The sequence below is a fragment of the Marmota flaviventris genome, chromosome 4 (genome assembly GCF_047511675.1).
Source record: "Marmota flaviventris isolate mMarFla1 chromosome 4, mMarFla1.hap1, whole genome shotgun sequence".
Classification (NCBI taxonomy): domain Eukaryota; kingdom Metazoa; phylum Chordata; class Mammalia; order Rodentia; family Sciuridae; genus Marmota; species Marmota flaviventris.
The window spans coordinates 122098613-122116798 of NC_092501.1; the positions used below are offsets into that span (position 1 = coordinate 122098613).

Genomic DNA, 18186 nt, shown 5'->3' on the forward strand with positions numbered 1-18186 from the left:
ATGACAACTTCTTCCAAGTTGTTCAGGCCCTAAATCTTGAAGTTGCTCTTGAGTTCACACTCTTTCACCCCATATATTTGCTCTGTTAAAAAATCCTGTTAACTCTACCTAGAGAATATATCCAAGATCTACCATTACTTAAGACCTTCAACCTTTTCTAAACCACCATTATCTCTTGCCTGGATCACTGCAAGAAATCTCTGAACTAATTCCTCTCATTCTTCCTTAGCACCTATAGATTATTTATCACTGAACAAACATAGACATTCTTTTAAAATATAAGTCAGATCATGCTCTCCTCTGCCAAAAGAACTTCTAATACCTCCTCCTTTTACTCATAGTCAGAGATCAGAACCTTCCATGGCCTATAAGGTTTTACACAATCTACTTCCCACTGCTCTCTCTTCCTCATCTCTGAATAACCTCCTTACCTCACTTCTTACTTTTCCCGTCATTCAATCTTCCATGTACACTTCTCTATGTCATTTTTTTTTTTTTGCAGCGATACATGCTAGGCAAGCCCCCCTACCAACTGAGCTACTCCTAGGCTCCCACCTGACTTCTTTAAACATAAATAGGCATGATCCAGTCTCTGGGACTTTGAATCTATGATTCCCATAGAACTCTCTTCCTCCAGATATCTGTTCTCCCTTTTACCTCCATCAGATCTTTGTTGCCAACCCTACAGTTAGGTAAGCTCTGAGGACCTTATTTTAAATGGAAATCTTCTGTCTCTTGCATCTCAACCTCTAGCTAAAGATATAGTTTAAGTTGTTGTTGATGTTGCTATTATTATTATTATTATTATTTTGCTTATTGTCTATCTTCTTGAACTATAATATAAGCTTTTTAGGACAGGAATTTTTGTGGTCTTGTTCATTGACCTATAGCATCTGTCTTTTGAGCTGTAGCATCTGTTTAGAATTAGGTTTAGCATGAATCTGGGTATCTGTACTTCTTATCAGTGCTGTCTTAGTGCACTAATCTCTAGAAGTGATGGATAGAACTTGAGCACTATAGATACTAAGGGATTCCAGTGTATTCCATGCAATATATTTACATTGCTACTTCTATATAAAGAATGTCATTTAAGTCTCAGATAAAATGACATCTTCTCAGAGAAGATATCTCAGCACTCTTTTTAGCACTGTTCACCCTCCCAACTCTTCCTCCTTCTTCTCCATCACTTCCCCAGATGTCACTGCTTTTATATAGCACTTTTCACTACCTGAAATTGACATGTTTATTTGTTGGTTTGGTTGTTTGTTGGCTCTCTCTCTCCTAAGAGAGTAAGTTTCATAACAAAGAATTATCTAGCTCCAAATATCAAAAAGTGGCAAGGCTGAAAAACCCTGATTGGGCAGTTTCCAGACTTAAAAATTCTGTTGAAGTTGGTACAGAGAGCAAGATAGTAGCCTACCTTTGTGGAACTGATAAAATATAACTCCTGATATGTCCCCCAATATAAATGAATTTTTCATGATTCTCTTCAATCATGAAAAACACACATTTCAGTTTTAGGTTGAAAATTACTCTTGCCTTTTTCTTCACATCAGTTACTTTTCCCATAATTATAGAATGTGAGTAGCCTGGTATACCTGTTCTTCGTGGAGAATAACTTGACCCTGGAGAGGACTTCCCAGTGGTGCCACTGTCACAAATGGGTGCCAAAGTCCACTGGCAGTTCTTGGGAAGATGTCATATAAGTCCACAAAGAAGCCACTTTCCCCAGTCATATTCATAAAGTATAAGGAAACAGGATTGCATGTAGTTATATACAGAGTATTTTCCTCATTTTCTGAAATGGAAAAAAGGTGTTAATTTAGTGGTTTGAAAATGACTTACCAACTGATCAAGAGGCCTAGGAAAAATTAAATTATGAAGTTTGAACATACAGTTGAAACCCAGCAGATGATTTGTAGATGCACTGATTAGACTAAAAAGACCATGAAAAGCACCTTAGTTCCTTCCCTAAATGTAGAGTTACACCTACCTATTCCAGGAGGTATCTATTTGTTCCAAAGAAAAGGCCACAATATCTCCTGATAACATCATTAATTAGTTAACAATTTTTAATGTCAGGAAATTCTCCCTTGTGTTCCAATGAAAGTCTGTTTTCTCTTTTCCATTGTTGTTTCAGAATAACAACATTTCAATATTTTCTAACTGCTGATCTTTCATTTTCTAGATAGTTACTAGATATTTAGGATCTAATTAATTCCACTTTTAAAAATCTTAGCCTTACAGATCTTCAGTTTCAAACTTTTGTTCATATTTCGGTATTCCTTATTATAAAATTTCTAACATCTTAAACGGGGTGCTTTCTTAAGTCCATTTTCTGAATTTTATACCGGTGCTTCTTCCAGTTTAAAATGACTATGAATCACCTGGGGAACTAATTAAATTGCAAGTTCTGATTCAGTAAGTCTGTGGTGGGAATACAGATTCTGTCCTTTCAATCAGCTCCCAGGTTGCTTGTTTGAGCTCCTTCCTTTGAGTAACCAGGCTCTGGATCAAACTTCTGATAATGTCTTATGTGAGTGCCTTGAGGCAAGGAATTAAGCTGCTTTGTCTCATAAATGCTATCTGCATCACCCAGTACCGAGATATCTATTTATAAATAGCTGTATTTTTTAACCTAAAATTCAGACACACAGTATGACATGATATATATTTAAATTTGGAACTATCCTAGAAAATCTGGACTACATGTATGAATGCCATATCTACAATGTTAATATGTAATAATTATATTACATATAGATATATTACAAATACTAAGTTTAAAACAATAAGTTAACCTCAGTAAAAAAATAGCCATCAGTGCTGTGGGAAATACAGTAAGAATGTTTACATAAATTTAGTTAATAAATTTATTAATTGTTCTCTTTTACTTCAGGTATTAAGTATCATCTGGCCTTTGGCTCAGACTCATAGATATAAAATTAACTCCAACTCTAACTCTTTTCTATCTGAAGTGCAGAATAGGTAAAACACACATATACACAAAACACCAAGAAATAAAAATAACAAAAAGTCTAGTTTGCAAATGTGGCAAATACTGAAATAAGAGGGTTAAATTCTATCAGGGACAGCAAATGAGTCACATTTATCAGAGTCGCCTCTGACTGACAGGAAGGGGCTGCCTGAATGCTATTGAGAAATAAGAGCCTGTGACCAGGTTTAATGGGAAGAGTGTACAACTGATTTACCACCTGCCATAGGCCTGGGCAGAGGATCATAACACACTTACCTATGATTCCTGAATATGAGACAAGGGTCAGAGTTCAAATTTTTTTAAATAAAATCTCAGACTTTCACTTTACAAACAAATATGAAATAATCTTAGGATCATAAATCTTTACCCAAAACAAACAAATAACAATAATAAAAAATCTGTAAATATTTTAAAGCATACTTTTATTCAAAATAGCTGACTTGGGGTATAAACTATATCCATAAAACTTACAGGAATAAACACAAGATACTCAACATTGCCTCAACAATTCCATCTTAAGTGATGCTGGAGATACTCTCCCATCCCCCAGCTACCTCTTCTGTTTATATTGCCTTAGTAACTGACATCAGTTGAAGAACTATTGCCAAAAAGTACTCAGGGCCTCCTGCGTCAATCAGTAAGTAATGGCAACAGTCCAGAAATGTAGATGCCGACAGTTCCCATTCTTTATTTGCCATTCTTTACAATGAAGAGTTTAGCAACTGCAAATCACTCTGGCCCTGATTTTGTGGTTTATGCAATCACCAAACTGGAATCCCAGCCAAAAAATCCAATGTTTCTCCTTTTTCTTTTTTCCTTCTATTTTTAGCACACGCCTGGGTGTGTTTAACTTCGTGCTACAATTGTAATGAGAAACAGACATATGCATACAAACTTAGCAGTGCTTATGTGGATTCCACAATGGCATTTTGTTAGGTTGTTAGAGGAAATTAGTTCTAAATTATATATAATTGCTATCCAATCCAAGAATGACAGTCACCGAGTTTATCATAGACTCCTTGATAACTAGAGAGTGTTTTAATCCCTTTTAAAAAATCAATACAGGAATAAAAGATTAAAAAATAAACTTAACATACCACATGATGTAGCAATGTCACAAATTAAATTAATTTCATCCAGTGGTAATCTCCAGGAGACACATTCTTCAGTAAAGTTTAGGGATCTCTTTTCATGTCTTTCTATTGGATACTTCTGTATGTTCATAAACACTGGACCCTATAATAAAGTAGTTGTTTGAATTAAGAAATTTGGTAGTCACAAAAACATAGAAAAGCTAGAGTTCTTCCAAAATATAGAATGTATATTTTGAGTATTTAATGTGGATCTACTCCACATTTTATTTTCTGACATAGTACTTATAACAATAATATTTCCATACTTGTATTTATAAATGCTTTCTATACGTGCTATCTTGGTTAATGATTTCTCGTTTTCTTTTGTTTTTAATCACAAAATATACCAGATGTAAAATCCCACAAGATTTCTCACTACTTTATTCCTTGCCAAACCAAGAGCCCACTTCAAACTCCATATATCAGGAACTAGAGTGGTCCAAACCAGAATGACTTATAAATTAATGAGCCATGTTCTAATATGTTTCCTTTATAAAGAATGATTTTTTTATATCATAACAAAGAAACGTAAGGGTTGAATATGAGTCTTTTAAATGAAATGTGAAAAAATATGACATTTGAAATTAATTTTTTAAAACCATACTTACTGACATTCATTAATGTTACTTATGAAAAAGTATTTCACACATGGTGATAATTATTCAATAATAAACATAGGCAGAGAAACTAAATTAATGATATTATGAATATTAGTACTGGGTACTTGGAGTTCCTGGAAGAACTCCATGGATGTAACTAATATTTCAATGATTTGCATGATTATCTTTAGTCTTTAGTCAAAAATATTTGAGCTAGATATTGGCATCCACATCCCATCTCATTTGATCTAGTCCATGCATCAGGGACGAGAAGACGACTAACAAATGCATTTGTCACACTCCCTTGAGAAAGATTTTGGAAGTGATTTTGGTTCTGCCAATTAAACACACTTGCATGAGATCTGTAAGACAGAACAAAGGGAGTGGGCATCTTCCTGCAGCCATAGCAAACAAGGAAAATCTAAAAATATAAGCAGAGATTCTGTCCTTTATTGCAAGTTTGATACATGAGGGCCTGCAGGGGAAGTCTGACCCATTACTTGTTTTTTTAAATACAATTTTAGCAGAACACAACCACATTCATTTGTTTACATATTGCCATGACTGCTTTTGCGTTATGGTGGCAGAGTTGAGTAGTTGCAACAGAATCTGTGCAACCACAAAGCCTACAATATTTACTTTTTGGCCATTTACAGAAAAAGTTTGCTGACTCTGCCTTCCTGTGCAACTCCCAGCTACAGGATGACAGCACTTGCAGAATCACTGACCCTGAAACTGACTAGCCTCTGGCTGCAAGTCTTCCTGTCCTTCTAATGATTTTACAAGCACCTTTTCCCCCATGATAAAACCCTTTCTGCTTGAAATACCTAGAGTGATTTTAATTGCAACTAATGACTAATCCTCTTTTCCTTTACCTTTTCACATGAAGACATTATGTGTCAACAATATATGGCTAAAAAGAGGCAGGCAATTCATAAAAGCACAAAATTTTAACTCTGTTAGCAAACCAAAGTAAAGGCAAATATAACAGAGCAACAGTCCTAGGAAAAAGTCCTAGGAAAACATACCTGACTATCATAAAACATACATTAGTTCTCAGAAATTTTATCTGTACATTAGGAATTGTCTACATGGAGTTCCTTGTAGACCAAAAAGATTTGAAAGAATAGAAGCAAAAAAAAAAAAAAAAAAAAAGTCAGAACAAGTCATTTCTGCAAGATCTATTGTATGGATTTTCTTCAGGAAAGACATGGAAAAATTTCTAAGAGTCAATATTTTAAGAGAAAATAATAAAGATATCAACCTTTATGTCTATCTGATGAGTTTCTGCTGGACACAGGAGTTTTTGCATTCCATTTCTTGCCTGACCAATCGTCCAGTAACCCATGAATGTCTGCTCTGGTAGAGGCAACCTGTTAAGGATGATTGGAAAAATGAGCATTCTTGTTTCCAAATCATAGAATAACATAATGAGCCCTCTATTATCAACCACACAAATAAATCTAAAGAATGCTTTGTTTAGGAGAAAATTATGCTTCATTTTATTAAAAAAAGATGATGATTAGAATACACATTAAGATGAAAAAGATTCCACATTTCAGAAATACAGAAGGTGGGGTCCTATCCCATATTTACCTCAAAGACAAACACAATTAAGATTCACACATTTTTTCCTTGAATTTGTAAAATGTTCAATAATAACTATTAATTTCTAATATAGCAAATAGAGCACAGATAGTCATTTTTAAAAACTGGAGCAATCTATCAAAATTTTCAATTTATTCTTTTAAAGTTTGAACCAAGTAATAATAATTAGTGTGCAGTATTATTAGGCCCATGTTTGTCAGTTATACAGGGCAAGTTTCATAGACTTTCTTTTGGCATTTTAACTTCTTTCAGTTTGCTTGATACATAATATACATACAGAAATGCCTATATAAGCCTGTTACTCATGTAAGTGTAACATTAAACACATCTGAACCAAAGAAGTAGCACATCAGAAACCCTCTTGGGACCACATTTTATAGCTATTCCCACCAAGAAAGCTAGGATCCTAACTTCTAAAGGAATAATGCTATGTTTAATTTATTTTAAAGTTTTTAAAAAAGCAAATATGACAAAGCTAAAGTATAAAATTGTAGACAAATTTGAGAATCAAGGCTTCGCTTCCAAATTATACTAATTTGACTTTGAACTTTTTAAAAAAAGGAATCATTGATTTGTCATTTAACCCATTAGAAATTTCTTATTCCATGACAAACTGAATTCCAAAAAATAATAACTTATACTTTCAAGTTTTCTAAAAATAATAGGCTCATGGCTACAACTTAAAGGTGCTTGCAGTCAATCTAATGGACATTAAAGAGAGTACAGATTTACATTTAGAAATAATTTTATTTTCAGTAAAGAAATAGTCTGACAAAAATTTCTTTATGTTTAGTAAGACCATATTAGGCTTTGATTTTTTTTTTTTTTGCTTAATATAAAAATCTAAACATTCAGGCAGAATATGCTTGTTGTCCCTTTGAAATGCTAATGTTTGACATAAGAGGAAAGAAAAAGAAATTCCCACTGAAATTCTTCTAAGACAGGTCTCTCCAAAAGGCACATGTGCTTTCATATCTATTATCCAAAATACATTTTAAGTACCTGAACAATTATACTGACTTATGACCCATGTACTTCCATCTTTTCACTGGCAAAAAGTGTGGAGTGTGCTGGGGGCGGAGGGAGGCCAGTGATGAGTTAGGGGATTGACTATAATTGTATTCTCTTTTGAATATTATGAAAATGCATTTTTGTGTCAACAGGGCAGATCTTTAAAATATATCCAAGGCTCAGGGTCTCTCTTTGCTAGTTTAGGGAATGAACTATATTCTTCATTTGCTTTCATAAAGGAAAATAAAGTCTCAAATATATAAGGAGAAAAATAAAGGAAATAAATACATTAATTACTCTTTACCAGAGAAGACACAGAATAAAAAAATGCAAAGAGAGCTGGTTTTTAGTTTTGGTTCTTGTATTAACCAGCTATGCAAATTTGGGAAGGGGAATATCAGTTAATGTTTCAGTATTTTTTTTTTTTTTCTGGTACTGGGGATTGAACCCAGGGGCACTCAACCACTGAGACATATCCCCAGCCCTATTTTGTATTTTATTTAGAGACAGGGTCTCACTGAGTTGCTGAGTGTGGCTTTGAATTCATGATCCTCCTGCTTTAGCCTCCTAAGCTGCTGGGATTACAGGCGTGAGCCACCATGCCCAGTTTAACTTCTTCATTTGTAATTTTCAAAATTCCTTATGGTTTAGAAAATCTGAAGCAAGAAGAAGGAAATGTCAGTGATAGTTTAAAAGGCCAGCATTAACTTGTTGCTCTGCTTGAAAATATGTATACCTCCCAATAGAATAGGTGTCCTGATAGATAGGTACGCTTTATTAAAGCATATACTAAGAAGCTCTAAATACACCTAAATTGGTTCTTTGAAAACAAGAGAACCATTTCACATCTTAAAATCTAATTACAGGTGAAGAATTGTGTAATAAAAATGATTCTGGTTGACAACTAGCCTGAAACATGGACCTAGGATTAGGAATGTCGTTCACTAGTAGAACACTGGCTAACAATATGCAAGGTCCTGAGTATGATCTCCAGCATATGCATGTGCACATGCAACACACACACACACACACACACACACACACACACACTCTTAATGTATCCATTGATAATATTACAGAAATAACATTCAAATACTGAAAAGGGTGGGGGACACCCCTTCATCCATTTGAGAAAAAGTAACTGCTCAACTTCCAGTTCCTACTGACAATGCCAGGGATGTGCATAAAGTCTGCTTTAAACTTGCCAACTCACTCTAAATAACAGTCATGGAAATTACAGGCTGCCTGGCTCTATATAAAAATAGCACTGGCTGTTTGGTTGGCAGAGTATGGGAAGGACCTTCAGGTACCCCATATAGAATCTATTCCGAAACCACATAACAGGATGCTACTGGCAATGACAACTATAACTGAAAGACACACAAGCAGGGTGTCCTGGAGTTGCACAACCAAACTGACTCCATCCTGTTCCTTGGTCATATGAAATACTTTCTCTAGACTCTTAATATGGACTTTAGGCTGTCCAACAGAGGTAAACCATAGCCCCTTGTTTATTTTTCTCTCACTAAGCCCTCCCAAAGAACTGTGGAAAAAATTGACCATTCCTAACTTTCTCCCCTTCAGTATGTTAGTGGGCAGGGGAAAGGAGAAGCATTATACTTGGATGCATGAGTAAGCTTTGGAATTTGAAACACACTCAACGTTAATTCAGGGGTACTTCTAAATTAATAACCAGTTAGCAAAAGGCCTTATATTCTATAACTGAAATCTGTCATCCAAGTCTACCAGAGTTCAGTTTTTATATCTGTCTTGATTGAAACAATAATGGTATTTTTCCATGGTTTTAAGATCCCATCGCTTGCATTGCTTAACTTTGTTAAAGTCTTAGCTAGAATGATATCTGGATTTGATTTTAAGCGGGGAGGAGAATGAACTTAGGCCTATAAATAGCATTGCTTTTTATCTTCAGTATCATTCATGAATTTATGCTTGTTGAAACAATGATGTATTTTAATTTATATGTTGTGATATTTTTTAATCCCTTGTGGAAGTAATAATAAAGATCTGGAAGTAAAAATTTCAACTACAAAAAGGTGAATATCAAAATTATGACTCAGATCAAATTATAATACTTGAGTAAGTTGCAGAAAGAAACAAATTCATAGCCTGATGCATATAGACAGCAAAGTCAAGTCCCATCATCTGAATGACATATAAGAGATTTGTCTTAGACCGTTTCCATAAAGAGGTGAGCCAGGGTTTTAAAGAGCATGTTCTGGCAAATTTCTGACTTCTCTGAACCTTTGCCAAAACTATTTCTGGAGTACGAAGGAAAACACATGAAAAAGATTTGGATCTTTTTAGGGGCATTATGCAATTGGAAGTTGTTGACATACCTATTATCAACAATTCCTAAAACATTTCCGTACCACAAGAACTACTAATTTTCACAGGAATAATGAAACCCTTCAGGGTAGTTCCATCAACTCAAAAACTTGACAATCACTACCATCTTTGAGAAGAAACAGAACTATTTCAATTTTAGTAGGCCTCACTTGTTTCTAATACTTTACGTCTAACACCTGGTAAAAATTTTCAGGTTGTCCAACTGAGTTCACTGAAGATTTTCATAGAATATTTCTCACAAATACTTACAGTTTTGGTTCTTACACCATCCTCTTATTCTCCAGCCAATCTATGCCTTAGTCCTACTTGAACTGCTTATTGCTTTTCTTTAGCATGCCATGCATTTTCATGCATCCCTGAAGTCATTCCTTCTGCACAGAATTCCTGCTATGGTCTCCTTGGTGAGATCCTTCTCACTCCAAACATCCAATCCAAATGCATCACCCTGCTACATTTATTTATACAAACTCCCTGCTCTCCTGGGTTTCTATGTAAATTTACACACATGAAACTCTAGGAATAGAGTTCTATAGAATCTATAATTTTCAAATTTAAGGACATGAGAGAAAATACAATTTTACGAAGAGCAAGCCAGAAGTGAACCTATGAAATCCTTCATAATCATTATTATATTTACTAAATTAAGAAGTCAGCACATTAGAAAGAAAAGACAAAGCCCCTTTAAACGTATTAAATTAGTAGTAATGGGAACCATTAATTCCCAGTAATATCTTCCCTTGTTTGCTAGAAACTTCAGAGTCATACTTCCCAACAACTCACATGCTGCTGGCCAATTAATTTTGCTCTGCTGGAAATGATGTGCACATGAGTATGTGTTTTCCCTTTCTGTGCCTGGTTCTACACTGAGATATTATGGCTTTCACTTAATGACTTAAGACTTGTGCACCTCTGCCACCTAGATCCTGCAGAGGTCACAGAAATACAGAGTAATTTGGATGTATGAGATGGAAAAGATTTGGAGAAAATTTGCTGCTCTTGGCAGATACTTTTCAAATACACTCCCCAAGCCCCAGAATGACACTGTGCAGTCTCAGTGCTGTTGCCCAGCATTACTTTGTGCCAAAGCAGATGTTGTTAACTTTCTCTACACATCTCTGTTTTTTTTTCTTTTTTTTCCTCCTACAGAAGTTGCCAAACTACAGTTCTGGGGTCTGGATTTCCTTTCCTTCATCTTTCTTCAAGTTGTACTGCAAAAATGTCTTCTCCTTTTCTGCCATCTACTTTATCAATCACATCTTAAGTGTTTTCGAATCATATATTCTTTCTTTTTATAATCACCCACAACAAGAATGACTGAGACTGAAAACTTTCTCAGTGGTTAAAAATTTTCCTAGAGAAAAATTTCCTGTATTTCCCACAGGAAGGACTCTTAGGATGAAAACCCTACTGTGAATGTAGCACTTCAAATATGACATTGTATCTATAGTTTTACTTGTTTTCCTTATTAAATTGTTGATCCAATGAAAGTAAAGCATACATTTTACTCATCTGAATCTCTGACCTTTAGAATCCATTGCTTCTGCCACCTAATTCTTTCTCACTGTCGTGCCTTTATTCCATTGCCACAGGTACAACATATACCCTCCTCATTTGTCATCACCCAGATTGTTGAAACTGCCTCCCAACAGGTCTATGTTCAGGTTCATAGCTTTTTATTTATTATCTTTAGAAGGCAAAAGGGCCCTTTCTTAATTATGAATCTGACCATGCTACTCTAAGGCTTGTAATCCTGTGACTCCTTTGGCTCTTGGATACCAGTTAGCCTCCCCACCCAGCATGCCCTCAGTTAACCCTATGTGTTAGTCAGCAGACTACTTGCACTTTCCAAAATGCATCATGCTTTCATAAACCTTCTCTCCTTGAAGTGTCCTCCCTTATTTATTTGTCTGGGAAATGCATAGCAGCCCCCGAAAGACTCTGCATCCTCATCCTCACTACCTCTCCTCAAGGGCAGTGGCAGCAACCCTGCCTCTTTGTTCCATCTGTACAGCTCTAATATAACACAAGTCTGTCTACTTGACTGCTTTTTAAATTAATTGTGACCTCCTGGAAAGCACATATTAAGTCTTATTCATTTCTATAATTCTTACTCCCCATCTAGTATTTGCCACATTAGTGTTAAAGAAGTATCTATTAATGAGTGAATACTTGCTTACATTAGCACTACCAACATTTTGACCCTACATGTTTTCTCATCTGAGTGGCAAGTTGCAAACTTACCATGGCAAATCTTCCTCATTGTATTCTGACTACATGTCTTACCACTTCCTTCACTTAGAAGACTCAACAAATGATACAGTCTGCCTTGCAGGTATATTTGGAAGAGATAGCTATAGCCAAGGACTGGGGACTTCCATCTAGCCAGGTGACAGGCTCTTATAAAACCTCACTTACAAAAATTTAAAGGGTCAAGAATAATTCTGTGAAAATGCTTAAGATGCATAAGAAAGAAGATTCATACATCTTAAAAATTTCTATGTAGATTGGGTATATTTTTAAATTTTCTTTTACACTTTCATAAAGAAATTAGAAGCATATGAAATGGCTGTGAAGTTACTTCATGATATAGCAAGATAATATAGGACAGAGTATGAAAATATAAAACCCAATACCGCCCTCTGCTTATAAAAGTTCGGAGTTGTCATTATGTAGACCTTATTATTTTTGAAAATAAGAGTTCTTTTATGAAAATAAATCTTCGTGTAGAACTCTGTGATCTACATTATGAACTTACTTGTAAAAACTATCACTACAAAAAAGAAAATTAGAGCATATAATCATTTGGAGGAAACAAAAGAGGCTGAAAACTGTAGGCTGAGAGCATTATACTTTAATGGGATTAAAAAGTAAATTGATAATCATTCCTACTGTTAAATAGTAAATTGATAATCATTTCTACTTTTAAATGGAAATCTAATGAAATTACTCCAAAGAAAGGTCCTGCCTAGTGATATTCTTTTTCATGCTTCTGGTACTTTGAAGACCCCATAGTTGTTCTCTGTTAGAGAAGCAGCAGTTGCTATTGATGGCCCAACTATACAGGATAAGTCTTCAAAGCAGAAAATCAATTTTTGACAGATATCCTTTCAAAACCAACTTCAAAAGAGATGAAGCTGTTCAGTCTGCAAATACACACACCTGGCACTCTCTGAAAAGAAAGATAAATACTAAACACGATTCTGTAACACACTGCAATGGCACACAAATAGCTTTTATAAAAGGAAAACATACTCTTAGCTAATTTCATTGGGAATCCTATTAAAATATGCTGAGATTGGCTGAGAAAGTAATGAATGGTTACTGATAAAAAGGAGAAGAGTTTCTATTTATTCAGCTTCCCTATTCAATTAAGGACAGTAAATCATAGAATACAGGAGTGTGAAGAATAAAAAGGACAATTCAGTGTTCCAGGTTTGAATCTCCAGCAGATACCTACCCACAAATTCTGTCCAGATCTGTTTGGGCTCAAGTAACAGAAGGCACACCCTGTTTTTCCTGGATACTCCATTTCAACTATGAACATAGGAGCTACTGGTTCCAAACTTGCAAAGACCTAGACTCACAGGGGCCCAGGAAAAGAACAACAATGTATGACTAATCAGTTAAAGCTGATGATATTAATGATCATGTATTCAAGGATGGTAATACTAATAAAGGATTCTTTGTAGGAGAAACTTAGAGAATCATTGTTCTATTAATTTTGAAGAATTTGTGAATGCTACCACTTTTGCCCAACCCCCCAAAAAGTCCTTATTGCAGAAAAGGTTTATGATAATTTGTTCACATCTTATGCGAAGGATGTTTTTATTTGCTTCTGGAATCAATGTGACAAATGGTTTTAACTCAAAGGAAACTGATTAAAACAATAGGCATAGCCACTAATGTAAAATGTAGTATGTATATCATATTTAATATAAATGTTCCCAAATGCTAAGAAACAGAAATTATCTTTCAAATCTTGACAGCCAGTTTTACATTGTATTGTTTTTCTTGTGGAAACAGTGGAATAAACATAAAGGCGATAAGCTTTGGAACCAGACAAATCTGTGGTTAAATCCCTATACTACTATTTATTAGTTGTATAAACTGCTAAGTTATTTAATATCTCCTGAGACTCATTTCCTTAATCTGTAACAGATTCACACACACATACACACACACACACACACACACACACACACACACACCTCTTAATACCTAATAGTTAAAAATGAAAATCGGAAAAAATTACCCAATATAAAAAGTGGAATTGTTATATACATTAAGGATCTGTGATATTTGTAAAGTGCTTAAAGCCACTTAGTAAGGACTTGATAAATACCAACTACTTTCATTTCTGCTGCTTTAAAACATTTTGGGGGGAATGGGCAGGGTGGGTAACTCAGTGGTAGGGCTCATGCTTAGCATTCACAAAGCCCTGGGTTCAATCCCCAGCACCAAAATAAATAAATAAATAAATAAAGCTGTCTACTCTCACTTGATATTTTTATTTTCATGTTGATGCCTGCCAACACACAGACTTAATTACACTGTGTTGAAATATCACAGAAATGCCTGGGGCTAATTTAATTTTTCATTTGCCATTGGTAAAGGAGCCAAGGTTCTACTTTTAGAATAGGCATCATAGTCTGTTGTAGGCTTTTCTATACTGGGAGGCAAAGATGGTCCCCAGAAACAGCAATTTCAGAACACAACAGACCTTTGTTTAAAATTTTTAAATTTATTAAAGTACCAAACAAAAATGAGAAATTCCAGTGCCCAAAGACTCAATGGACATTTAAAAAATAAAATACAGAAGATTATATGTTTTAGAATATTAAAATACTAGAGAAAGAAGAGAGGCTCCTTTGCTCTTTTTAGGACCTCTCTAGAAGACAACTATAGCTACAACTTTTTTGTATTTTTGTCTTTGTTTTGTGATACTAGAGACAGAACCCAGGATAACACATGCTAAGCAAGAACTCTACCACTAAGTTTCCTGCTCTGTCCCCACTGTGTTTTTCAAATGTTAAATTGGGAACATATTAAAAAAATTTAATAAAAATATTGGCTAAGTGGTTTTGGAATTCATTAATTCAAAGTTATTTTCCTGAAAAATGAGATTTTATAATATCTTAAATAAAGCATGATAGCAGCGAGAGAATGCCTAACAACAGGACATCTGAGCAGTAATTACAGGCTCTAATAGGGCTTTTCACCAGCTATGGGCACTTTAAAAGTGTAGTCACACATCACAGTCATTTTTGATGTGCAGACTATCTGCTGAGAGCATTTTTATAGGTCTGAAAAGCATAATGACATTTAAACATATGCATAAAGACACAAAGCATTGATACTAACATTTTTATTCCTATGTGAGTATCTCATATGCCTTATGTATCTATCCACTGTGGTTAGAATAAATGTTTTAAGCTTAAAATCTAAGGAGTGAGGGGAATGGTAGAAAAAAGTAGAAATGTGAGAGAAGTGTTATACATAATTAAACCTCATTCATTTAGATAACTTTCTTTTCAAGAAAGCAGCTTGAGAATGAAATGTTTTAAAAAGAATCCGTTTTTAGGAACATGTGTCTTCTATGAAGATGAAAGGCTCAGAAGAATAAAAATGATTGAAAAGAAATATTTCTCAGTGCATGAAATAACACACATAATCATAAGGAAAAGTCCAGAAGGATCTGTCAACAGTTATTTCTGGATGGTAGAATTAGAGAAATTTTCATTTCATTTTTACTTTAAAAATAAATGGGATATAACTCTTTATTCAGTAAATTTGTCTTAAAAATAAAGCTTACAAAACTTCTCAATTTTTCAAAATTTTAATACTACTTGACTGATACAAATAAATGATTAGTAAAACATAACTAGTTTTCCAGTGACAAATAGGCAGTGCTCTAGGACAAAGAAAAGGTGGTTTAAGAATAAACTAAGCAGCATTGAAAAAGAAATCAACAGAGTTGACAGCAAAGAATTTGGAGTAAAGAGAAAGATTTTACATACAGATGGGTATCTCCCATGGAAGACAGGGAGAGAAAAACACAAAAATATAACTTCAGACAGTGGAGAGAACTTTCTTGTATGTTTGATTCATTTTAACATGATCACAATCTTTGAGGGAAAAATATCCATTAATAGCTTTCATGTTCCAAATCAGGAAGAAATGATGTTTAGTGCATGTCTTACACATGGTAGGCCTGCAAAGTTTTCTCGATTTCTCATTTTTTGGAATGAATTACTTTGTGTTTTATTTCAAGATCCTCCATTATAACAAAAAGGAAAACTTAAATAGGAATGAATAGGCTTCTAAAATAATCACTATTGTGTCCAAAGTCTATATTCATCAGTTTTGTGGCTGATTTTTCATTTTGAAATATGCCTAAAACCTAAAAATCTGAATCTGTCGTAATTCTCCGAAGAATAAGAATTTGTCTATTATAAGCATATAATATCAGGAACAATGATGATTTCCAACTTGATTACTTAAAATTCAAAGGTTCTTTTATGCAACAACAATACTTTCCAGTCTCCAATAATAACTTTGATTTAGAAATTGCCCATAATCATGTCAATCTATTTATATTATCTTTAGAATTTTGAATATACAAATACCAAAGGTGTACCCCTGCTTTCTAACCATAGGCAAGATATGTGACTGTTCTGTACCTCAAATTCCTCAACTTCAAAATTCAATTCTAAACACACACACACACACCACACCATACCACACACACACACACACACACACACACACACCATAGGTTATTGAAGGGATTATATGATTTGTGTAGAGAATAGCTGGACATGTGCTAGGCACATAGTTACCTGTGTTTCTGTCATCATTATTATTATTCCATTACCATGATTGCATTATTATGACATTATAAATGTTACACAATTTTATTTAGAAGTAGAATATCCACATTCCATTGTAGACATAAAAGATGACAATTCTCATTTTAAGAATGGTTATGGAGAAAATGGTACACAAATTTAAGATAAAATAGATAAGTCACTTAAAATGGATGTTTAGAAAAAGAAAACAGGATTTTTCTTCCTTTAAAACAAATGTTTTCCCGCAATGACAGTTTGCAAATTGCTGTGAAACACACTTTTTAATTTGGAAGTGCTAACATGCTAGCAGTATGTTTACTCTCAAATAAAAGAAGCTTCAGAAATAAAAGCTCATGTAAGGCCCAAACAAGCAAACTCTACTTAGAAATTTATATGTTTATCTATAGTTATCTATATTCTCCTGGAGTAGATAATCTATATGCTTTTGGTTGAATGTTTACATGTATGTAAACATATATATGTTTATGTGTGGGTGTATATCCAACAATGAAGTTTAAAACTCAAGAATTCATATTTTAACCCAAACCCTCCTATCTCTGCTTATTGTACTGAAAAAAAAATCAGATTTGTGGATGTGTGTACGCACAACACACAACACAGATTGTCTTGATGAGTTGCTGCTCTATAGACTAAAAAACAGAGACTTAAATTCAAATCCCATGTAAAGCATAATATTTACATTTAAAAATAATTTCTAACAGTGTACCTCCTTATTTGGTTATGTTTATCATCTCCTTGACATGCTTTCTTGTGTACTGGAAACTTACAAAGGGACCAAAACCAAACCAATCAACAAAACAATCAACCTCAGGAGATACTAGTGGAAATGGGTAAACTCTATGTGGAAGGCTAGGTAATCAGCCAATGCTGATTCTACTACCAAGAACTGAAAACACATTTGTAAATCAGGAAGAAGAGCTAATTATGGTGGGCTAAAGCAAAGTAAAAAGCACCATCAAATAAAGCTTGGTCTAAAAATGCCAGGTTTGGGAAAAGTTTATTTTAAAGAAGACAAGTTAAGTTTGTCTCATCACATTGGCCTTTAAAAAGTGTGCAAAAACCTAGAGAAAGGTAACAACACTATACTACTTAGGAGAACAAAGGCAAGTAACAATCTCTCTCTTTTGGAAATTTCATCAAAGAGCACTAAAATGATATTACTGCTCTAAACAGTCAGAGTATATTCTGATTTCAACTGAAGAAGGAGCTGTATGACTATACAAATAATGGTTTAGTGTCATCTCTCTCTTGTGTAAAAATTTTCCTTCTGCTACAACATTTGCTTTATGTCTCTTTTTAGCTATATGTAGTAGGAGGCGAAATTATCTTTCTGTTCTCATCTTAAGCGTAACTATGCCCATCTTGGTCTAGACTCAAAGTAATTTTTGCTCCCATTCAATAAGGACTATGGTTAAGTTAAAGGAAAATAAAATTAACAGGTTGCAATAAAAATTTGTCTATCAGGGCAAAAGGATAGTAATAGTAGTTGAGTCATTTTACCCTTCTTCTCTAGGAGATGAAATCTAAAGAGGATCCTCTCCAAACAACAAACAACCTGCAGAGCTAGGCAGAACCAGCCTTGGAGAACTAGTTTAGTCTAA

The 18186-nt window shown here is 34.3% G+C and overlaps 1 protein-coding gene across 1 annotated transcript in view; it reads right to left on the minus strand.

The window, feature by feature from the left end:
• Vwa8 (von Willebrand factor A domain containing 8) overlaps nucleotides 1-18186 on the minus strand; it is a 394300-nt gene that overhangs the window by 133816 nt on the left and 242298 nt on the right. Inside the window, exons 27-29 of the mRNA XM_071611473.1 lie at nucleotides 5995-6103; nucleotides 4096-4234; nucleotides 1599-1798 (exon numbers count right to left, since the gene is read on the minus strand). Coding sequence (XP_071467574.1) covers nucleotides 1599-1798; nucleotides 4096-4234; nucleotides 5995-6103 — 448 coding nt within the window. The remainder of the gene's footprint in view (nucleotides 1-1598; nucleotides 1799-4095; nucleotides 4235-5994; nucleotides 6104-18186) is intronic.